Source organism: Aotus nancymaae, unplaced genomic scaffold, assembly GCF_030222135.1.
Source record: "Aotus nancymaae isolate 86718 unplaced genomic scaffold, 86718_ANA_hifiasm-v0.15.2.pri h1tg000008l, whole genome shotgun sequence".
NCBI classification, from domain to species: domain Eukaryota; kingdom Metazoa; phylum Chordata; class Mammalia; order Primates; family Aotidae; genus Aotus; species Aotus nancymaae.
In genome coordinates this window covers 9,524,843-9,550,021 of record NW_026988419.1, presented here as the reverse complement: position 1 = coordinate 9,550,021, position 25,179 = coordinate 9,524,843, and the positions used below count along the sequence as shown (strand labels likewise).

Sequence of the window (25,179 nt, the reverse complement as noted above, 5' to 3'; positions counted from 1 at the left end):
CTCAGTCTCTTTCAGTCTACAATTCCATTCCACTAGAAAAATCATTCTAGTGTTTTTTTTTTTAATACAGAAGATAGCATTATATAAAAAATAAAAAGGTTAATTCTGCAGGTATTGATATCTGACATCAGTTGTATAAACTTACTAGAAAGAAAATACTTCTATACCATATACCAATATGCATAGCTGATATGGCCAATTTTTTTCTTGTGAAGGATCTATAAAGTTTTACAAGATCAAACTTTCCAAAAGCATTTTCTAATAAAACAATGCAAACTTTCACCAAAATACGTGCCAAGAAAATTTATTTATACGTGACAAATTAAATTTACAAGGTTCTGTGCAGTCTGCCCACCCAACCAGTAATTGGGACACACACTTTTAAAAGCACAGGTTTTGGAATTAAGAGACTCGGGTCCAAATTCCTGCACCCTATTAACTATTAGTGGGATTTCATTAAAAAATTGTCACTAAGAGGTTTTTCATAGGATCTCCATAGGACCAAATGATCTAATACTGGTAAAGTTCTTATCACAGTGATGCTATGCAAGAGGACTTAAAAGTCAACATTTAACACTATGCTGGCTGGGTGCACAGTGGCTCATGCCTATAATCCTAGCACTTTGGCAGGCCGAGGCAGGATTGCTTGAGCCTAGTCGTTTGAGAGCAGCCTAGGCAATACAGAAAGACCTTGGCAAGCTACTCCAGAGGCTGAGGTGGGAGATCACTTGAGCCCAGGAGGTTGAGGCTATAGTGAGCCACAATAATCTCAGTGTACTCCAGCTTGGGCAAGATTGAGATGCTGTCCACACACACACACCCCATTTTGGGCAACAGAGATCCTGGGCAACACCCCCCCTCCAACTTGGGCAACAGAGGGAGATGCTGTATACATACAAACACATACACACCCCAAATGTGCAACCACCTAAGGGCTGGTCTATTTTCCAACAGAGATCCTGGGCAACACACACACACCCCATCTTGGGCAACAGAGACGCTGTTCACACACACACACACACACACACACACACACACACATCCCAAATCTGCAACCACCTAAGGGCTCGTCTGTATTTTCCACTTTTTACCTAAAGTCAAAGAAAATAATTTCTATTTATAATAATCAAAAATATCATCCGTACACTATGTCATAGCCCCAACAGTGCAGTACAAATTTTAATTTGTGAAGTTCAATTTTTTAAAGATTTTCTTTCAAGATACTTCGTGATCATTGAGCACATTCATCTGAGATTGACTGAGTGCCTACACCCACTGCAGACCAGACATCGTGCTGAGGCATTTATTCAAGAATCACAACTGCAGAAAGAATTCTGAGATTGAGAATTTTAATTTTCCCACATTGCAATAAATATTGTATGCAATAAAGTTTATTAGTTGAACTGTCCTGTTATTAAAATCTTGAAATTTGACAATTTCATTGTTACTAAAAAATACACGTTTACTTTGGGCTCCTCATGTATAATTTTAAAGCTATTTTTGCATGGCTCACTTGAGGTCAACTTAGACCCTAAAACTGAGGATCAAATTACTTATAGGACATGCTTACAAATTTGCCCTTTCTAAGATTAAATGCACACGGTTTCAAGACACCCTAGTTGTTTTTCTCCTGAGAGCTGGCGTAATGGCCAATCTCTGTATCATTACCTGTTAAATTATCTGCCATTCTTAGTTTCCTCTTCCTTCTGGCAATTTGACATAGGAAAGGCACTCAAAGGAAAACATTTTTTAAAACCGTAGATCTGAATTTAAGTTACACACCTATCTGTGGCACCCACTTACGTAAAACTTTCTCTACGATTGTGGGAGACAAAGCGCCTATTTTCTTTTCAATGGACACATTGCAGAGTAGCAGCCATCACCTTTCCTGTTTTCCTTCCTACCAAAACTTGGTATCAGTAAAGCTAACAAAAATATGCAAAATGCCATATTGCAATGCTTTATGTATTAACTTCAGTTTGCCACATTACTATTCATGTGAATGAGGTACAAAATAAATGAAAATTTAATATGGAAAATTATGTCAATTTGTACTATGGAATATAGATAGGATTAACTAGGTCCAACTCCTGGCTCTGCCATTTCCTACTAGTAACCTTGGACAACACTGGTATAATAATAGTTCTCTCACATAAAGCCAATGTGACAACTAAAGGAATATACATAAAATATTCAGAACAGTATCTGGCACATGGTAAGCAGTTACATGTTATTAACAATTCTAATTATTTCTGCTTTGGGGACTAGAAATGATTTCTACTAATTTTGCTGACCTGAAATGTTTTAACATTCATATTTATAGAACGCAAAACACTAAGCAACAAAGTAAAATACACAACCTACAATTGATATGTAGCAGCTTTCCTTTCAAGATTGAGACAATACACCACATACTTTATAAAGTTATTCTATAAAAGTCTGAAGTTACAGTAGACAAAGATAAAAATCCTTTAATACTAGTCAGTATTGAAAATGAGTATTTTAAACAGTAAACATTAAAACCGTTTCCCAAATTGAGGAATCAAATATTTAGAAGCCCAAGATGATGCCAGTGTGCTAGTCTTCTAGAGATGTAGGCATAATCTTCGAATCGTTGGTTCTAAGCCTTTCCGGCTACCCAACACAGGCAGGTGAACAAAACATCAACAATGTTTCACTATGAGGATTCTTAGCGAGAAGGCATATGATCAGCATCTTGGGGGTTTGAGAGTCGTACATGTCTATAATTACAATGTTACACAGGTGACTCTAACAGATCCTTCAGAAAGGCATGCATCCCCTCCCCAATTCCCTTTTTAAATTCAGACATAAAGAATCCTTGCAATCACAGCCACTTTTTATTTTGCGAGGGTGTGTGTTCCCTAATTGCAATGAATTTTCAGTCATTAAATAACGTAACAATTCAAAATAAACACTGTCCTGGATTTGATAATGAAGGCAGCTTTAACAATTACTGAACAAAGATATACCATTTTTGCAGTTGAAAAACTACGAATCCACCCTCCTTAAAACTCTTCTAATAAATCACCAAAATTTCTCCGTACCAATAGGATGGAATGGTTAGGATGCATTTTTCTTTCAAATTAAAGCATTAAAAACTGAGAAAAAAACAGCATCCATGACCTCTTGCTAAAAAGAAAGCAATGTTAAATGTATTTTGTTATAAGCTTAATGACCTAAAATAATACTTAAGAGGTCAAACACGTAAATGTTTTGTGTGACCTACTTTTCAGTGCACCACCACACCACCAGCATTCCCCAACCATTCGACTCAACTGCAATTCAGAAATGTGTTCTAATATATTTAGAAGTGTAATTACATCAAACCTGTGCTCCAAAATTAACAAGTATGTCTCTAAACTCTAGATCTGATTTGTACAGCTACACTTGACACAATAACATCAACTTTACTTTTAATGGCTTAAACTAGCACTAAAAAGTTTGTTTTAATGTCTCACTTAGGAGATTTCGAATGTTTTTATATCGTTCATATTTACTAACTTGACAATCTGAGTTGTCCTGTTTTCTCAGGTGCTAAGTATCATTTAATTGGGAAATGAAAGCAATAAAAAAATTCTCAAACCCAAAATACCATTATTTCCTATAAACATCTTACCATTATAGAAAATTTCCAAATGTGTCAAAATCAGAAGGTGAAACGTTTAGCTTTCCATGTTACACCTGACTTCCTACTGCTCAAGTATGGTAAAAGTGTCCTGAGAATAATGTTCACAATATTTTTCATTGGCATCTTAATTGCATCATGTGGAAGTGGAAAATGTAGAGATTAAAAGCACAAGGCTTGTAATTCTACAGTACACAAAACTGCAATAAAAGCATTTTTGCAAGTCTAAAAGGAAAATTATAACCCAAGACGCATGGGGGAAAATATTTACGTGGAGTTTTTAATCCATATTAGAATTCAGTTGTTGTAACTTGACCATAAATTTAAACAGAAACCATCTTCTGAGACATACATTCTATTAAGTATATCAACAGTACTGATAAGTCAATGAAGGGTCAATTTAAACTTATTAGTAACATTTCATTTTTCTATCCAACAGAAATCTATAGTGGTTTGCCCCATTACATATCTGAAACATTGTCTTACGAAAACAAAATGAAACAAAATTAAATAAAATTGAAGATAAAAATACTCTGGAAGCACAGGATATCTGACAATTATCTTCAGCACAAAGCACATCTTTGAAAACATGAAATGATGACTCTTTGGAGGACAATAGCTAAATATCCAAGAATCATCAGGTTTGAGAAATATTGCTTAATCACTTTCTGAAACACAGCTGCAGGAATTGAGTATTTCATTAAAACTATCAAGGTCATCATATTTATTGCATCCTTAGATTGCATTTTGAAACAGAAAATTAATAGTGCACCACAGCTTCACCAAAATATATATTTGGGGGCAGGGAGGACCTAAGATATTCATTAACAAAGTACAGACTGTATGTGCTTTTCAGAGGGGCTGAATTGAATATAACCAGCTGCCAACTTTGTGCTCTGACATATTTGAATTAGTGGGTATGTGTATACTAAATTCATTTATTTTTGTCTACAATAAATGAAATAAAAACACCACCACACCACCCTATACAATCCACTATTAGCAGTGAGTACAACAAGCAAAAAAATTATTGTACAATTTATACATACTAAAATATTTTCTTTCTCTAGAAATAACTCAGAACAAAATCTAATCATTATGAGACTTAATTTGGGAAATCTCAAATTACAATAGGGAAAAATAAAATCAGGATGTGTACTTGAGCCCAAAACAAAGGTTCCTGGTCATAAGGCTAGAAGATTAGTAAGTGCAAGTGGTAGATTACAGCATGCTCAGATTGTATGCTTGGGTCTTTGTATATTTATCAAACCTTTAAATTAAGTAAGACTAGCTAAAGAAATGTCTTCAGAGCAAGATCACTGGGAATTCTGCAACTTTTTTGCCATTTTTGTTACCCAACTTACACAATGCGCAAAGTGCTAAGCAACACTACAGAAACACGTTTACATCAACACTGAAGACCTGGGGAAATGAAATCCAACGATTTTATTTTAATGAGCTGTATTGTCTAAATTTTTGTTTTATTTTTTTTCCTGTTTTCATACAGTAAAGAAAACAAAACGCGGCACATTCACATTTTCCCGAGGAACTGTAAAGATGATCTCTACAGGGATAAACGTTGTAAAGCCTGAAGCTCAATCAATTGATGTTGAAAACTCTCAAAGGGAGTAAAGGCTTGATCTGAATGGTCTAGAACATGTACTGTAATTTAATAGAGGAGATGGTCGTCTTAATATTTAATGATTTAAAAGAACTTCCCAGTCCATGCGAAGAGTACAGTCCAAGAATAAATCAAATTTCTGAACGCATTTTATGCTACATATGTGTATACTTTGCGATCCTCAGGTGTTCGTGCCAAATATTCTCTCTCAATAAGTCCTTCAATACGTTTCTTAATAACAACTGGACTTGGTAAGAATCGAGCCTTCAACTGCTGAGTTACCTAAAAAAGAGAGTAGATAGCATTTTTATATAAACACATAAAAATTCCCATCTTTGAGCAGAACTGGTATGCCATTTTAACACTCAGAGACTGAACTTTACCAACTGGACTACCAAAGCTAAAAGCACAGAAACTCTAAAAAGGTTCTGTTTGAAAATGTAACGTATGGTTACAACACACTTCCTCAAATCAGAATGTGAATGCTAAAGTGAACAGCAGTTGAAGAGTTGAATTAGTTGGAATTATGTTAGTGGGAGTATATACTACTTATAACTGTTTTGATGCTGTTATCTACTGACTTCTGGGTTACACTCGCAACTCACAGAACTTGGGTAGCCTATGTATTTAAGAACACAAACTCGGACTCAGAGTACCTGGATAAACTCAGCTCTACCACTACTAGCTCTGGGACCCTGGCCCATTGTTGTGTACACTAAATGTGTTAACAGACATAATGCCTTAGAATAATGCTCAATCCAGTAAGTGCTTCTGTTGTTGTTTTCTTCAACTACTATCAGGATTCCAAGTACCGTGCTATATATAATAATAAAATAGTAATAGTAAAGCAGCAGTCATAGTCTGACTATGCACTATTCATCAGTCATTCTGCATGTACGAATTTATTTAATGTTCTTAAACCTGCAAAATAAGTTGTCTCATTTTACAAATAAGGAAAATAAGCCAGAGAAGAAAACTGACATGAACAAGTAGTAAATAAGAGTGCCAGCAGAAATGACTCTAAACCGTTTTGACCTCAAAGTCCATGTTCTTTCCATTAATCCATCCATCTATGAGCCAGCTTTGCTTTTACTTTTGTTGATCAGTTCATTTCCCAAAGCCACAATAGATTGGTAATTCTTTGAAATCTGAAAATTTAGCACTTCACTCTGCAACTACAATTTATCACCCTTCCGGGATTACCACTCCAGTATCAAGAAACTGGCTCTCAACTCACCACCTGAGATCTCCCACCCTTTGCCCTTTTCTTCCAGCCTATTAACAGCTCCCACTGACTTGCTCTCTCTCCCCGCTTACTGGGCCTAAACTGCATTCAAGATCACTTCAGCTATGCTCTCAAAAGGACCTTCTACTCCCATTCTTTTGGTCCTATCCCATAAGCACTATTTGATTAAACCTATATTCTATATGTATATCATTATTAACCTGCCACAGAGCTCTTTGCTGAGTAAAGCTGTAGTTCTTACACAATTTGTGTACACCAGGAGTCAGCAAACTGCAGTCACTGGTCAAATACAGCCCACTACCTGTTTCCGTAAAATTTTACTGAAACACAGTCACATGCATTTATTTTATTTATTTATTTTTTTGAGACGGAGTCTCGCTCTGTTGCCCAGGCTGGAGTGCAATGGTGGGATCTCGGCTCACTGCAACCTCTGCCTCCCGGGTTTCAAGTGATTCTCCTGCCTCAGCCTCTCGAGTAGTTTGGATTACAGACACCCACAACCACACCCAGCTAATTTTTTGTATTTTTAGTAAAGACAGGATTTCTCCACGTTGGCCAGGCCGGCCTCGAACTCCTGATCTCAGGTGATCCACCCTCCTTGGCCTCCCAAAGTGCTGGGATTATACGCGTGAGCCATCGCAAGTCACATGCATTTATGTATTACCTAGAGCTGCTTTCATGCTACAACTGGCCATTTACAAAAATATCTGCCAATCTCTGGTGTAGACTAATAACACAAATTTATAGTGTTAAAAAGTTCAGAAGTTTTGAGTACCATTCTTTGACAGGTATTATTTCAAATTTATGACAATCCCCTTAAACTCCTCAACTCAGTCCTGCACCATAACCTCTTATCAGGTTTTACACAGAGAAAAGAAGTCATTTTAATTCGAAGTTCTTCAAATTCCCACCCTACACATGTACATTATCTACACTCACACAAAACCTAGCTTAGCACACATCCCCACACCCTGCCCTGGGTTCCCAGGAAGAGGCATGTTCAGTAATATCTGTCAGTACATCTACCATCACCATACTCTCTGTACAATCCTCACTTTTCCTTTTCTATAATGTAGTATTATCCTTTCATCTCATTTTTTTTCCATTTATTTTTAAGGATCCCCTCCTTATTCTTAGGATATTAGCATGCTCAGTATCTTCCCATATTTTGGGGAAAAAAGCCCAAACCCTTCAACTCAACACTGAATCCTAACACTGCTCTCTCTGCCCTTTCTCTTGAGCCAATACCTCAAAGAATAAGCCACTCTTGATGGTTTCCACCTCCATTTCCTTCTCAAGGCACCACCCCTGGACAGCCACTTTTACCAGTCCAATGAAAATGTCTGGGAAAGCTAACCTGTCACATAATTGCCAAATAAGTGTTTATTCAACTTGGCTTTTCTATGTTTTTGATATTACTGTAACTCACTCTTTGTAATTCTCTTCCCTTGTCATAGGGCACTGTATTTTGTTTCCTTTTCCTTCCAAAGCAGTGTTCTCAAATTTGAAAAAACACCAGAATCAACTAGTTTGTGTTAAAAAAAAAACAGACTGTTGGGCCCTATCCCCAGAGTTTCTGATTAAATTCTCAGGCTCTGGTGGAACCTAAGAATCTGTGTTTCTCAGGAGTTCCCAGGTGATGCTGATGTAGCTGCTCCAAGAACCACACTGTGAAAACCAGTGCTCTGAAGAGTTTGTTAGCGGTTACACTCACTGTTCCTAAAATGATGAGGGAGGAGTCTAGCCTATGGTTCTTTCTTGCGGTTTTAACTGCATTCTCATACAGCTAATTCCCAATGTAACTTCTAGCCCTCATGTGTCTATTGACTACTACCTGCCCCTGGAAGTGCCAATATACAATAAAGTCAACTAGTACAAAACAGTATTAAGTGACATCTGGACCACAGCAGCACATTACATTACCCTTTGCTTTTTGGTTAAAGAAACCAATCTCTAGCTACTCATTCAAGCCAGAAATCTAGAAAATGTCTTTAACTTCTCCCTTTCACTTCCCATTATCAATCAATAAAGCCTGTCAATTCTACTTTCCAATTATCTTGATTCAGCTTTCTATCTTTTACCAATACTTTACCCAGGTCCTAATCCTCTCCCGCCAATTTTTTTTTTTTTTTTGAGATGGAGTCTAGGTCTGTCACCAGGCTGGAATGCAGTGGCACAATCTCGGCTCACTGCAACCTCTGCCCCCCAGGTTCAAGCAACTGTCTTGCCTCAGCCTCCCAAGTAGCTGAGATTACAGGCACCTGCCACCATGCTCGGCTTTTTTTGTATTTACTTTAGTAGAGACGAGGTTTCACTATGTTGGCCAGACTGGTATCCTCGGCCTCCCACAGTGCTGGGATTATAGGCGTGAGCCACCGCGCCTGACCTCTCTCACCTGCTTTAATGGCCTCTTAAGGGATCTTCCCCTCCTTAGTTTCCCAATTTGTAAAATGAAAGTATTCAATGAATGGTAATTGTTATTAGTTTTTAGAAATAAAGACAGTTTATTTACACAAAGGTATTAAAATAGCAGTGAAAATTTTTTCTTAATACCTCATGTGACAATATTTTGTCATTTTCATTATAAACACATTAGTTCCTAAAGTGTGCACATAATTTGGATGTATCACTATGTTTAATTACTGAGTGCCACACATTTCATTAAGTGTTACATCACTACGATTTCCTAATAGTGAAATTGTTTTTAAAATTAGTTGAATAGAATCATTTTGTTAATAATGTTACTGTTTTTTCTGTATTAGCCCAGTTGTGAAGAGTCCTCACCTCCGCTACTAGAACATTGTGCTGCATCTTCTTTCTAGATTTCATTATCCGCACTATAGCAGCTTCTATCTCATGTTTTCTGTCGTCATCTACTTTCTGCCTTGTTTCTTTCCTCTCTGGGTCGGATTCACCTTGTTTGGCAGCAACTAAAATAGAAATAAACGCCTTTACCATAAATGTATTTTCAAAAATTGGTTTATAAGCAAGTTTAATATAATTCAGTGCAATCCACAGAGAAAAACCAATTTCTGCCTCTGAATACACACGCTTATCAATTCAAGTACACTTTCAAAAAGTGTCTCATTTAATGCTTACTTGAATACTAAATTATCCTTTTTCAAAAATGAGGAATTTAACTTTACTGAGATAATATTTTGTTCTTATGCAGAATGTAATTTCTTACCTGGAAGAAAAATAGTAGCTGGAAATCTTCAGTAGCAAAACTACCAGTAAATAATTTTCATTGCTTATGACTGTCAGAGGTCAACTGATATTTTATTACCATGGCTCCCAGTTAAAACTCACTAGAAGCATCACAGGTGAATATCCGTTTTCTTACTAAAAATGTAGCTCTAAGGCTTTATGGGGAAAGATTATTAACTCAAAACGTAATATCTAAGGCTTTATGGGGAAATAAGAGTATGCATTGCCAAGATTCAGTCAGTGAAATAAATAATCTAAAAGTACCACTAGAATGTCAGTTCCTAAAATCTCCTTGCCAAAAATCTTCCCAGAGTTCTGTAATCTAATAAATTCTTTTATTTTATTATACTTTTTACATCACAACTTCATATCGGATTCCAATGTTTAGGAGTCTTACTCTATTCTTCCCTATAGTCTTCAAAGCAACTGCTAAGGGATTAAATATAGAAGTTCTCGTCTCCTTCAACTCTTTTCTAAATGAAACAGCAGGAAAAGAAAACTGATTTTTTATTTGTTCATCAAAAGGAGATAGATGTGAAGTTTCTGGAGGTAGAAATTGTGAAACTGCAAAGCAGCACATGGGGCATTGCTGACTGAGGCATGGGCATAGATAGCCACGAGACAGCAGATTGTACAATTTAGAAGATCATTCTGGTGTGCAAATCCATTCAGCTGTTTCTAATTAGAATCCTTTGGCTAAAAATACTGCTTTCAGTGTCATTTCCCAAGTGTAAGATAATTAGTATCTTAGTAAAAAAAAAAAAATTGATTAAAATAGTCAAATAATTATTATTTTTTTACTCAGAAGTTGATGTCATAAAAAAAAAGATAGGGGTACTGGTTTAAATTGAATGGAATTTAAAAAGACATAAAAATTAAATGTAATGTGGGAATCTTGATGGAATCATGGGTCCAAACAGCAAGATATGAAAGAAATTTCTGAGGCAACAGAGACAATATGGGTGGTAAATAGATGGTATCGAATTAATTTTCTTGGATGTGATATATGAGATGTGTGCTAAAGTTTTTTAGGGGGAAACTGTTGAGATGTTTGTAAAGTAACTTCAAATGCTGTAGCAAACACACACACATACATGGGGAGGGTGGCAGAGAGGAAGACAAAATACTAATGACTGGTAAACACAGGTCACAGCTATACTGATGTTCAGTATAGTGTTTTTCACTTTTTTTGTGGATTTGAAAATAAAAAATATAAAGTTGCAGAAAAAAAAGAAGTAACTGTTTAAACAATCCCTTTGGCTCATCTGGATTTGGTCATCTAAGTGTTTTCTTGAATACCTGCCGAAAAAGACAGATGTGCCAATTGTGCTGATGATACAAAATGAGTTTATTTTTTATGTGAGAGGAGGGGCTCACTCTGGAGCCTAATAAAATATTCCTTACTTAAGGAAGAGTGCAGCAGAAGATGTTGCTGTGCATGTGCCTATGTATGACGTATATGCATGCTGGGAGATGGAATTTGAGACAGGCAGGTGGTGATGGTAAAGACTGTCAACTGTGGAAACACCCTCCAGATTATAATTTAATTCTTTTCAAAGGCTGTGTTATTTTAGTAATTCCTTTAACTTCTTTGCTTGAACTTTTATTGCTGGCTACAGTAAAAGCAGCATAAATAGGTAAGGTCAGTCTTTGAATGGTTATATTACTGAGCCTTTGACAATTTAATAAAATCAATGTGGTCACAATACTTACCACCAAAGAGAAAATTTTAACTTAAACTACGATTAAGAGCCAAGGTCATTTAAAAACCATTCCCAAGAAAAAAAACACCGTTTTATAGAATTTTATTGCTGAAAACAACTTTTAAGCTCCTCTAGTCAAATTCTCCATCATATATATTTCTATTTTGATCATACCTAAAACACTACATACACATATTCCAGATACACACATGTAAGTGTGCACACTTAACACAAAAATCTAAAAATCTATGAAGACTTTTTTTTTTTTTTTTTTAACACTAACATCTGATATTATTATTGCTCGGCATGACAGAATCTGGGATAACAAAGACTGTCACTTATTTAGGGTATAGCAGGGTAAGGGTAAGGTAATCCAGATAAATATTTCCACATATTTTCCTCCAATTCTAGGATACAAATGAGCCCTAAAATCCAAAACCTGTATCTGCCCAAATGTATAAAGTAGTTATGTCTTGCAATTGGAAGAAAAAGAAATTTTATTCCAGAACACTCACTAGCACAGTTTTGTTTCAGTCTCTATATTTAATTTACGTCAAGACATGGACCAATCTTGGTTAATGCAGATTACAATGAGTTTACAACCATAGGACAAAGGAGGCAAAGCCTTGCCAAAGACACTATTCTGCTCTACAAAGCATACATACAAAACAAAAAGATCAAAATGAAAAAAAAAATTGTAAGTGTACACACAAAGCTCTAGAATCCAAGTATTCTGGTAATGAATTATATATTTAAAAAATATCATAATGTATATCATAAATAACATTTTTAAAATCAGCAAATCATAGTCATTTAAAAGATTATTTATCTTAGGATATTGTTTTATTGTACACATATTTGGCTGTAATGGATATATTAGTACTAGGAAGCTATCTAAAACTGGTTTTGAAGCCAAATGGCGAAAAATTAGTTTTAAACATCAGCAAGGGAGGAGTGCCTTTTTTCCCCCAACACAGAAAACAAGCATTTTACATTATGTTAAATATTTAATGAATAGAATTTTCATTATCAACTTAAAAGGCTTTATTAAAAAATCATTAACATCAGCATAATTTTTTATGTTTTTAAATTAAGGATGATACAGTTTTTAAGATTTTGAAACAAAAACTATTTATCAAAATATAAATAGCAACATCCAAAGATCAAACTGTTTTCTAGGTCTCCCAATTCCGAAAAACCTCTAAATCGCCTTTAAAAATAGACTTCCATTGACTAACCAGTTAGAAACAATTTTAAGTACTAATATGTTCATAAATTGTATTCTATTGTTGAAAAACACTATGAACTGGTTTTTAAAATGCTTATTGTACTTGGATTCAAATGCATTTGATACAAATACTTATCAATAAAAGCTGCTTTCTTTCCTAAGTCTAAGTATCACGCAGCACCAGAAAAGGAATATTTTTTAAAGACAGAAATCCAACAGATGAGATTTTTTTTTCTAAAGAGAAAAAGATATAATTTTTTCAGAGGAAAAATATAATTCCAGATACCTGTTTGAATCTTGACTCTGTGTAGTTTGGATGTGAATTGGTCATTAACTGTAAATATATGACCATTTTCTATTTCCTTTGATTTGGGTTCTTTTGTAAGAACCCGCTGTGTAGGTTTACCACAGGCGAGGGACTGTAGGGCTCTAACAAGTTCTCTTTCAGGGATATCTGTCTCTTGCTGAATTTCCTGAAATTTCATCAGATTGACATAATTAGACTTTTTGAAAGATTAAAGTTAATTAGTTAATTAGCAAGTAAACTGACCAAGCAGCTAAAAAGAAGTAATTCCATTAAATAAATAATGTACAAAAAAGAATTCTCTGAATATTATAACACATCACTAAAATCTCATTATTTGAACAAACTAGAGGAAAGGGTGATTCGAGCTAAAAAAATATTAAAAAGACACACACATTTTTGTTTCAGGAGATACAATGGCTGGTCTAAAAATGTCACCCCACAGAGTTATCAGGAACCTGCTTTAACATTTAGGTAAAAATAAAGTGTTAACCAACATATAGTTGCTGATTTTAGAAATATTTTACAGACTTCCATCCAAGTTTATCCATACTACTCTTTGCTTAGTAATTTATTTCACAGAAAAAAGGAAGGTAAGCCTGAGCTCAGGCCTTCCACCATACAATTAAAATTTACCCATCCAAACTGACCATATGTACTTGCTTCTATGACCAAATGAAGAAAACAACAAAAAAAAAACCCCAAAACCTGGAAATTAACATTAACACAAAAAACAAGCTGTTTTGAGGTTCAGGTGATAATCTTTACTGCATATTATGGTATGAATAAAATATAATACTAGGGGAGAAAAAGCAGCTCAGGAAAGAATGCTGTGTATTTTTAAATTCACTATTCTGTTATGTCAGTGGGACAGCAAGAAAAATCTACAGTTATATGATTTAGTCTCTACATGTCTATAGTGATAAGTGATTGAATAAAAGTCTTCAAACTAGGATTTAATGCTTTGATGCACTGTATACAGCAGTCTTTCTGAAAAGCAGCTTACGAAGAGTGGACAGAAAGATGGTAATATTCAGGTTATATGAGTAACTGATCTGGAGAGTCATTCTCTCTAGGCAAGTCTTTGAGCAACAGTTCTCTTCTAAAAAACTGTCAGGTAAGCAAGGATTCAGGGAAATGTGATTTTCAGTGGTTAAACATACTCATTTTCTTCAAATAATAATCTCTGGTTATATCTAGTTACTTTAGACATTTCTAATACTATAAATGTTAATCCCAGAAAATTAAATAGGTACTATTAGAATGGAGATGTTATTACATACATGCTAAAAGTGATTTATTTACATACTTTAGTTATTGCTTAATCATATTCAATGAACCAGAAATACCTTCTTAGGTGATATTTTAATATCACAGATCATTCCCAGAGGTAACTATTACAAAAAGTATTTTATAAAAGTCAGTCCTCAAACTTTATGGTGGGGAATTCTTAGCCGCTTAAGAATAGAATGAAATGCCCCTGAAGTCGTAAGGTTGTATATATAATGAGAGAGTTAGCATAACAGTAGTTAGTACACTAGACACCTTTCTATTAGAGTTAGGAACAAGATAAGGCGGCCTATCTTTACTATTACTATTCATCCTTGATCTGCCTCTTCCTATTCCTCTATATATATACACGAATGTACGTGAACACATCCACCTATATACACCAGTATTAGTGTTAAACAAATGAGATCATAACATGAGTTTTTCTAATAATTTCTTCGGATTTTTCCCTGTTAGTAAAAAGAGATTAAAGCTACAAGGGATTTCATGGTACTGTTCTATCATGACACAAGTGAAGACTGAGACTGGATCCAATGTTCTGTTGGTACATGCATTTCTGACTTTGAGCACAAAAGCCTATTTTCCCAAAGCATATTTTTAGAAATGCACTTGCTTCCTCAAAGTTATAAATATTTTATATTTGTGCCAGGCATGGTTGCTCACACCTGTAACCCCAGCAGTTTGGAAGGGTGAGGAGGGAAAATCACTTGAGCCCAAGAATTCAAAATCAGTCTGGTCAACATAGCAAGACCTGCTCTCTACAAAACATTTAAAAATTAGCCTGTATTCCCAGCTACTCATGAGGCTAAGGTGGGAGGATGGCTTGAACCTGGGAGGTCAAGGTTGCAGTGAGACATGATCATACCACTGCACTCCAGGCTGGGAAAGAATGAGACCCTGTGTCAAAAAAAATATGTTTTTAAATATTTGATAAATACTAACCAACTGCCTTTCAAGCTGCTTAATAATTTAACCCCCCACAACAATAGTATATGAATATCCACTCCCCCACGCCCTCTTCAACACCAGATTTTCTTTTTCTTTTGCTCACATGTTGGGCTAAAAATGAAATCTCATTATTTCAATTTGTACTTCTCATGACCACTACCAGAAAAAATATTTTTATATTTACAGGATATTTGTAATTTTCTGTGCTTTCTCTATCTATGCTCCTTGCATGTTTTTATACTCAATTGTTTGTCTTTGTATTGATTTACTGATGCTCTTTAAAGATCATGGTTTTCAACTGTTGTAAATAATTTCTCCTAGTCTCTATGTTTAACTTAAAGTATCTCATCATAAAGATGTTATCACTTCTTATGTGGTTAAATCTGTTAATCTTTTTCTTTGTTATTTTTGTAATACATTTTTAAAAAGACATTTCTCACATTAAGGTTACCAAAATATTCTACATTTTCTTCTATTACTTATATAGATTTGTACTTATATTTAGATTTTCACATTTATGTGGAATTCTGTATTTGATGTAATGCATGGAATTGAGGTCTTAATAATACCCTCCTCCCACTTCCACAAATAAAAAAACCAATTAAATTGAGTTTTTAGAAATGACAAATTTGAGATCTGGCAAGATGGTCGAATAGGAACAGCTCCAGTGCAGCTCCCGGCGAGACCAACGCAGAAGGCGGGTGATTTCTGCATTTCCAGTTGAGGTACATGGTACATCTCAACGGAACTGGTTAGACAGTCGGTGCGCCCACAGGGGAGAGCAGAAGCAAGCTGGGGAGCTGCCTCTAGACAGTGGGTGCAGCCCACAAGGGGCGAGCAGAAGCAAGGTGGGGAGCTGCCTCACCAGGGAAGCACAAGGGGCCAGGGAACTCCCTCCTCTAGCCAAGGGAAGCCCTGAGGGACTGTGCTATGTGGCCCAGATACTGCACTTTTCCTATGGTTTCTGCAATCCGCAGACCAGGAGATTCCTTCGTGTGAGTACACCAGGAAGGTGGTGTACTAGCACAAAACTGGGTGGCTGTCTGGGCAGACACCAAGTTTAGCTGCAGTTTTTTTTCATATCCCAGTGGCACCTGCCCCAGCGAGACAGAACCATTCACTCCTCTGGAAAGGGGCGGAAGCCAGGGAGTCAAATGGTCTTGCTCAATGGGTCCCACCCCAATGGAACCCAGCTAGCTATCTACTGGGGCTTGAAATTCTCAGTGCCAGCACAGCAGTCTGAAGTTGACCTGTGACACCTGAGCTTAGTTGGGTGGGGGGGGTGTCTGCCATTACTGAGACTTGAGTAGGTAGTTTCCCCCTCACAGTGTAAACAAAGCCACCAGGAAGTTCAAAATGGGTGCAAACCACCGAAGTACAGCAAAGCCACTGTAGCCAGACTGCCTCTCTAGATTCCTCCTCTCTGGGCAGGGCATCTCTGAAAGAAAGGCAGCATCCTGAGTCAGGGGCTTATAAATAAAACTCCCATCTCCCTGGGACAGAGCACCTGAAGGAAGGGGCAGCTGTGGGTGCAGCTTCAGCAGACTTAAATGCTCCTGCCTGTGGCTATGAAGAGCAGTGGATCTCCCAGCATAGTGCTCCAGTACTGCTAAGGGACAGACTGCCTCCTCAAGTGGGTCCTGATGGGGAGATACCTCCAAGCAGGAGTCGACAGACACCTCATACAGGAGAGCTCCAGCTGGCATCTGGCGGGTGCCCCTCTGGGACAAAGCTTCCAGAAGAAGGAGCAGGCAGCAACCTTTGCTGGTCTGCAGCCTCCGCTGGTGATACTCAGGCAAACAGGGTCTGGAGTGTACCATCAGCAAACTGCAGAAGACCTGCAGAAGAGGGGTCTGCCTGTTAGAAGGAAAACTAATAAACAGAAAGGAATACCATCAAGACCAACCAAAAGGATGTCCACATAGAAATTCCATCTGAAGCTCCCCAACATCAAAGATCGAAGCGGGATAAGTTCACAAAGATGAGAAAAAAACCAGCACAAAAAAGGCTGAAAATTCAAAAAACCAGAATGACCCTTCTCCTCCAAAGGATCGCAACTCCTTGCCAGCGAGGGCACAAAACTGGACAGAAAATGAGTCTGACGAATTGACAGAGGCAGCTTCAAAAGGTGGGTAATAACACACTCCTCTGAGCTAAAGGAGCATGTTCTGACTCAATGCAAGAAAGCTAAGAACCTTGATAAAAGGTTACAGGAACTGCTAACTAGAATAACCAGTTTAGAAAAGAACATAAATGACCTGATGGAGCTTAAAGCACAGCACCAGAACTATATGAAGCATATACCAGTATCAACAGCCAAACTGATCAAGCAGAAGAAAGGATATCAGAGATTGAAGATCAACTTAATGAAATAAAGCGTGAAGACAAGATTAGAGAAAAATGAATGAAAAGGAACAAACAAAGCCTCTAAGAAATATGGAATTTTGTGAAAAGATCAAATTCCAAATGGAATTTTCATAACACAAAGAAACAATGCTAAGATGACGGATACCCCATTTACCCTGATGTGATTATTACACACTATATGCTTGTATCAAAATGTCTGACGTATCCCATAAATATGTACACATACTATGTACCCATAAAAATTAAAAATTTTTAAAAACGTGTTATGGTATGTTTTGTTATTAGGACAAATTCCTTCCCCTCTCACTGAGCTTTCCTATCCAAGACCCTTTCCTTTCCAAAAGTAGTTTTGCCTATTCTTGTGCATTTGCTTGTCCAGATGAATTATGGAATCAGCTGGTGGAGTTTTATTTTATTTTATTTTTTTTGAGACGGAGTTTCGCTCTCGTTACCCAGGCTGGAGTGCAATGGCGCGATCTCGGCTCACCGCAACCTCCGCCTCCTGGGTTCAGGCAATTCTCCTGCCTCAGCCTCCTGAGTAGCTGGGATTACAGGCACGCGCCACCATGTCCAGCTAATTTTTTGTATTTTTAGTAGAGACGGGGTTTCACCATGTTGACCAGGATGGTCTCGATCTCTTGACCTTGTGATCCACCCGCCTCGGCCTCCCAAAGTGCTGGGATTACAGGCGTGAGCCACTGCACCCAACCCGTGGAGTTTTATTTAAAAAAAAAGTTTTGGAAGTTTCTATTCAGATTTCCTTGAATGTACAGGTGACTTTTAAAAACCGCACACTTATAACACGTAATTCTTGGGTACATTACCCTTTTGTATTCTTTAGCTTTTACTGTCTTTTTGGTTTAAGTGGCCTGTCTACATTTCCTGTTAGGATGATTCCTGGGAAGGTTATGATTCTTAATAAAACATCCTTTCCTTCATGTCATTTACTGATTCATGCTGGTTTACAGAAAGGGTGTTTTTTCTCCAACAAAACTCTTCTAAAGAAATGTTTTCTCACCGATCATCATGTATTGCCAACTTGACAATCATTTTGTCTACAGATCTTGAAAATTTTTTTTCAGTCTCTCCCTGATACTACAAATTTCATTCCTTTTTCTTTTCTTGGTATATTAGTTAGGACCTGCAGAGCAAGGCATAACAGTAGTAGTAGTGACATGCATTTTCATCTTTTTCCTAACTCTAATAGGACTTGCTTGTGTCTAGTGTTTTCCTACTAACTACTATTATGCTTAAGTTTGTTATCAGATACAAGCTATGACACTATGGGCATTTCACTCTAAAGTGGCAATGAAGTCCCTCACTTTTATAAGGAATGAGGACTAAAACTTTTATAAAATACCTTTTGTTCATTTGTAGAGATTAAATGGTTTTCGCCTTAAAATGATGACTGGCAATACAGCAACTGCTTATTTTTACAATTATTAGAATATCTTAATGATGATCTTTTCAAAAAATTTCCTTATGCTGACCCTTCTTTGTATTCTAGGGATAAATCCTGTTTGGAAACAGTGCATTATTTTTTCAATACACTACTGAATATGACTTGCTAATATTTAAGATGGATGCTTTCAGTGTATTAGAATCTGACGAGCAAGGCAAAATGTTGAATTTTAGCTTTCTTTCTCTCTTTTCCTTCCTCAGTTTTAGCAAAAAAGTTATGCTAGCCTCAGATATTTCCTGAAAGCACATGTCTATTTTGTTTTCTGAGTTTGAAGTTTGCTATACAGTCTTCAATTTTAACTTGCTATTGTGTTATTCAAATTTTCTATATCCCCCTTTTCAATTGTCTGGTTAGCCAATACATTTGTCAGGGATTTCCATGATTCTAGAGTGGTCTACTTCCCCTTGTACTTTCATTTTCCTTTCTATATTGTAAAGTTATGTCACTAATGACTGCTATAAATTCTTGATGAATATCAAATATTATTGTTTTCTATTTAAATTCTGCCTGACATTAATAATGCTACTGTCCATAGTTTATATTTGAGACTCATTTTCACAAAATTATAAAAAATAAAGAACATTAAGAAAAATATGTATTAGTTCTTATCCATACCTCTTAAAAAACCCACTGCTAATTACTAAGATCCAAGGTACAAACTACCACTGTATATATTTCTTATTTTTAGCTGTTCTAAATCACAATAAACTTCCCTTTATTCATTCAAAAAACCTATGTAAAGAAAAAACAGCAGCAGCTTGACTACTACAGGTTAAATATGACACTACAAATTAATGCCACCTGTTGTAGCCAGCTTCTATGACAGCTTGTAATAACCCTGGTATACATTAATCTTGTGTGGCCCTCTCACCCTATCAGGGCTGACTTGGGCAACCAAGAAAATGAGAAGTGACACTATGTGTCTTCCAGGGACAGATAAAAAAGGCACTGCAGGTTCTTTCTGGGTCTCCTAGATTGCCTCCTCTTGGGAAAACTAGTCACCAAGATTTGAGAACAAAGAGCCAAATTAAAAGGCCCATGTGGAGAGAAACTAAGGTCACGTAACAACATCCAGAACAAACAGCTACCACCTTGGACATGTATTCTCCAGTGACAGTCAAACCATTAGATGACCAAAACTTCAGCCAACATCTAATTGCAACCTCATGAACCCCAAGCCAGAACTACCTAACTATCTTCTGAAACCCTAACCCACAGAAACCATGAGACAATAAATTGCTGGTGGTTGTTTTAAATCACTAACTTTTGAGATTTGTCATGTGGCATTAAATAATACACCATCTTACTGAACTCATATAGAGTATTAAAAAATAAGAGTTCACCTTCCTTTAAATTATTATAATTAAATACTTTTAACTATCTCCACTAATTTGTGGAGGTGATTTCTGTAAAAAGGCTGGCTAATAAAACATGAGCAGCACACTGTAGAGAAACACATCGTGTGAGTAAAGATACATTTATTTCTTGTGCGTTCTCACAATGCCCCAGATTTGAGGTGCCAGCAGCCAGAAGGCTTTAGAGCCACAGGCATGGATGGTATTCTACATACACTACAATCAGTTTCTGCTTTGTGACTTAGGTAAAATTGGAAAAATTAGAGGTATTTTCTACTTAATTTTAACCTTCCATCTAATAACTGCTCATTAGCATCAATGAACCCAAGCAGTTGGGAAAGGAAAAGGCTTGAACCACTAAAATTTCCAGCAATTCTAATAACAGCTTTAAAAAATGAATTTGTGTTTCTGATTGTCCCATTGTTTTTACCACTTCTTTATAAGCCAGGACTCTGAAAACCAACGCTAGCATTTACCAAGTAGCTAATTTTGTTTAAAATATATTATCCATTAAGAACTGCAGATTAAAAAATGACTACACAACAACAGCTGTGAGAGATAATTTAACTCCACCTCTGTTTGAAAAGTCTATGTTTGAGTTAGGTACTCAAGGTTATAATAAAATAAAAAGTAAAAAAAGAAAATCGGGCCAGGCGCGGTGGCTCACGCCTGTAATCCCAGCACTTTGGGAGGCCAAGGCAGGAGGATCGCTTGCGCCCAGGAGTTCAAGACTAGTCTGGACAACATAATGAGACCCTGTCTCTATTTTTTTTAAAAAAGAAGCACGCCTGTAATCCCAGCACTTTGGGAGGCCAAGGCGGGTGGATCACGAGGTCAAGAGATTGAGACCATCTTGGTCAACATGGGGAAAACTCCATCTCTACTAAAAATATAAAAAATTAGCTAGGCATGGTGGCGCGTGCCTGTAATCCCAGCTACTCAGGAGGCTGAGGCAGGAGAATTGCCTGAACCCAGGAGGCGGAGGTTGCGGTGAGCCGAGATCCCGCCATTGCACTCCAGCCTGGGTAACGAGCGAAACTCTGTCTCAAAAAAAAAAAAACAATCAAGGTTACTCCCTAGGTAAGACCCACATGGAAATACACAAGAAAAACCTCTCAATTTAGCCACTGAGCTACTAAACTATCTAGATTTCAAACATTCCCTTTAACTATATCACATAAAAATGATCCTCTCTTATACTAATTTCCATACTCCCACATAAATGGGAGTATGAAAATGAATATTAAATAGGCCTAGAATTTATTCTTGCTCTTAATTTCAAACACATTATTTTTCTTCTTGTGTTCATCTGTAACTGAAAACTGGTTTTCAATTAAGTACCAATATGGAAATAATTTTAGAGTCTTTCAAAATGTTCATTCATTACCTTAAATTTAAACTTAATATGAATCACATGAACTTCATTTTAATCCCCAAACATCCTTTAAATGTATAGGAAAAGACTAATTGGATTTAATATAAGCAAACCATATTTTAATTGGGAGAAAGGAAAAGGGAAATAAAAAGCAAGCATATTATAATAATTAGTTACTCTAAGGAAAAAAGATGGGTGCAAAGAGAAAAATGACTGCACTATCGAGAAAGCATAAAATTGGCATACAGACATAGAAATCAATGAAACAGATCAGACAGCATAAAAATAGACCCATCCATATATGATCAATTGATTTTTAAATAATGATGACAAGGTAATTCAGTGGGAAAAAAATAGTGCCTTCAACAAATGATGCTGGAAGAAACACTATGTGAGAGGAAATGTATATTAATTCTTACCTTTTATCAAAAAAATAAACTTAAAATTTATCACAGACATAAATGTAAAAGCTAAGCTGAAAAACCAGAAGTAAATCTTTACAATTTCAGGGTAGGCAATAATTTCTTAGGACTTAAAGCACGAACTACAAAAAGCAGAGTGATTAACTGGACTTTTTGAGTATTTTAAAACTCTCCTCTTCAAAAGACACCATTAAGAAAATGAAAAGTCAAGCAACAGTCTGAAAAAAATACTCCCAGTACATATATCTGACAAAAGACTTGTATCGAGAATTTATGAAACATACATTCATTTATGTTTATGTATTGAGAATTTATTAAACAAACAAAATTTACAATGTAGTAAGAAAACAACCCAAAAAAGATACAAACACTTCAACAAACAAGATGTGTCAGTGTCATATTAACACATAAAAAATGCTCAACATCAGCAGTCATCAAAAGAAAGAAAGAGAGAGAGAGAAAAAAAAAGAGAGAGAGAGAGAAAGAGAGGGAAGGAAGGAAGGGAAGGGGGGAAAGGGGGAAGGGGGGAAGGGGGAAGGGGGGGAGGGAGGGAGGGAGGGAGGGAGGGGGGGAGGGAGGGAGGGAGGGAGGGAGGAAGGAAGGAAGGAAGGAAGGAAATTAAATCCAGACTGAGACACAATTATACACCAACTAAAGTGGCTCAAATGCTAAAGACTGTGGAGGATGTGGAGCAACTGGACCATCTTGCACTGCCGGCAAATGTGAAAAATGGTATAGCTGCTTTGGGACACAGTTTGGCAGTTATATGCACAACAGCCCAAATGTGGTATCAACCCAAATATCCATTAACAGGTGAACTGATAAAAGATGATAGGTTAGAGACAATATATATGATTCCATTTAGATGAAAATCCAAAAAAGACAAAACTAATTTACAGTGATATAAAACAGGTCCCTGGTTGCCTGAGGGTTGAGGTGGTAGGAGGAAATGGACTGGCAAGGGGTACAAAGAAATTTTGGAGGTAATACTCTATATTTTTGGGCAATATTCCTGCTTGTGATGATAGTTACACAGGTCCAGTCACCTAAAACTCATCAAATTATGCACTTATATAAGGCATGTTTTATTTTAAAATACTTCTATAATTTAAAAATAATGAAACATAACTCAATAAATGTAAGATGTTCACACAGTTCCATGACTCATTTTATGCAGTTTTCTCTAAAGGTATCCAAAGAGACTCTCTAAAGGTTACTCAAACAACACAGACTCAAGTAACAAGTGAGAGTTAGAAACAACACAGTTAAAATGTATATAACCAAAACCCATACCTCAAACGTGTATTTTTCTCTATTATTAAAGAGCATTAATATGGTCATCTGGAAAGTGGAGACTTGCAATATGTGCTTCCGTGTGTTAGAGCCAGTTACTTGTGCACCTCCAACACCAACTTCAGATCCATCTTCCTGTTTCATTTTTCAAAAAATATAAACAAAGACACAATCATTTCCTGGTAACATTTATGTACATATGCATGCAAGTATTTATGTATGTATGTAAGTGACAGGGTCTCACTCTGTTATCCAGGCTAGAGTGCAGTGGCACAAACAATGCTCAATGCAGCCTCAACCTCCTGGGCTCAAGAGATCCTCCTGCCTCAGCTTCCCAAGTTAACGAGGACCATGGGTGTGCACCATCACACCCGGCGAATTTTCGTATTTTTTGTAGAGATGGGGTTTTGCCATGTTGCCCATGCTGATCTCAAACTAATTGGCTCCAGTGATTCACCCGCCTCAGACTCCCAAAGTGCTAAAATTACAGGCATGAGCCACCATAACTGACCTATTTCCTGGTAACTTTAAGAGTATGTTTCAGAAATAGGTTCCATAATCTCCATCCTCCCCCTCAACAAAACTATATAACTTATTCCTATAAAGGAAATCTAAGTAATGAATCAATTCCCTATATTCAATGCTAAGATTATTTTAACAGTACACTATGGGATGATAATAATAATGGACTTACAAAACACCACTACTGTTACACTACCACCAAAAGTTAAGAGGATTTGGTTTCTTTTTGTGTGGCCTGATCATAGCAAGAGATCAAAAAATAGCATAGCACAGCATGGGGGCAGGAGGAGAGGGGGGAACTGTTCTCAAAGCCTGTTCCTGCTTTACGATTTAGGGGATGCAAAGTGGAACTTTCTAACTCTTCAAAAATTAACATACGCATTATGTTTTAAAAATCTGATCTGCTTAATAAACTTCAAAAGAACATGACGGTTTAGGGAAAAAAAACCTCTTTTAAAACAAAAACTAGCAGTAATTAAAAGATGAGTTCTTTAGTTTCCTTGTCCTTCCCACTTACACTTAAATATATGTGTTGAATATCATTCAACTAAATTTAGTACAAAGAGCTATTTCTCATTTCAATTAAATACAAAAATTAGAATACTTACAGGCATTTTCAGCAATACTTAAACTGATGTTAACAGTGATTCACCATATCAAACTAGTAAAATTCTAATTAAAGTCTAAAACTTATTTGCTGCCTAGATAACAATTTAGGTGTATTTCTATACAGTTTTTCCAGAAGACTTAATATTTTTTGAAGGCAAATAATCCTGATTCATACCAAGTAATGAAAATAAATTACTACTCTAAACCTCACAATTTACATATAAAAAAGTAATTGCTTTTAAAAAATGAAGGCAAATCACTTGTCCATTACTAATTTTTTAAATGACTTTAATAACATTTTATATCCAACAAATCTCGAGTGTTTATTTTCCCAATCTTGATTCATTAGACATAAAGATTGTAGGTGACAGAATTTTGAAAAGAGGCTCATGGCTTTGTACGCTCTGAAATCAACTTACATTTTACTATTTTATGCAGTATTTTCTCAAACCTAATTTTATAAATAAAACATGTAATTATCCAAATATTTAGTCCTTAGAGAAGACTATACTGGTGTAGTCTTAATATTTTCCAAGTTGCAGTTAGCAACTGAGAGAACAGAAGTAATAAATCAAGCCAGG

The 25,179-nt window shown here is 36.3% G+C and overlaps 1 protein-coding gene across 2 annotated transcripts in view; it reads right to left on the bottom strand.

Annotated features, from left to right (window-relative positions):
* Positions 1 to 3,905: 3,905 nt before the first annotated feature.
* The window catches only part of CUL3 (cullin 3), a 108,936-nt gene continuing 87,662 nt past the window's right edge, over positions 3,906 to 25,179 (bottom strand). The window contains exons 13-17 of one of the 2 annotated variants that reach the window (XM_064372940.1): positions 23,468 to 23,602; positions 16,849 to 17,031; positions 12,938 to 13,124; positions 9,298 to 9,443; positions 3,906 to 5,549 (exon numbers count right to left, since the gene is read on the bottom strand). In XM_064372940.1, the coding sequence (XP_064229010.1) occupies positions 5,418 to 5,549; positions 9,298 to 9,443; positions 12,938 to 13,124; positions 16,849 to 17,031; positions 23,468 to 23,602 (783 nt within the window). In that variant the 3' untranslated portion in view covers positions 3,906 to 5,417. The remainder of the gene's footprint in view (positions 5,550 to 9,297; positions 9,444 to 12,937; positions 13,125 to 16,848; positions 17,032 to 23,467; positions 23,603 to 25,179) is intronic. The other variant, XM_064372941.1, reaches the window with a different exon arrangement.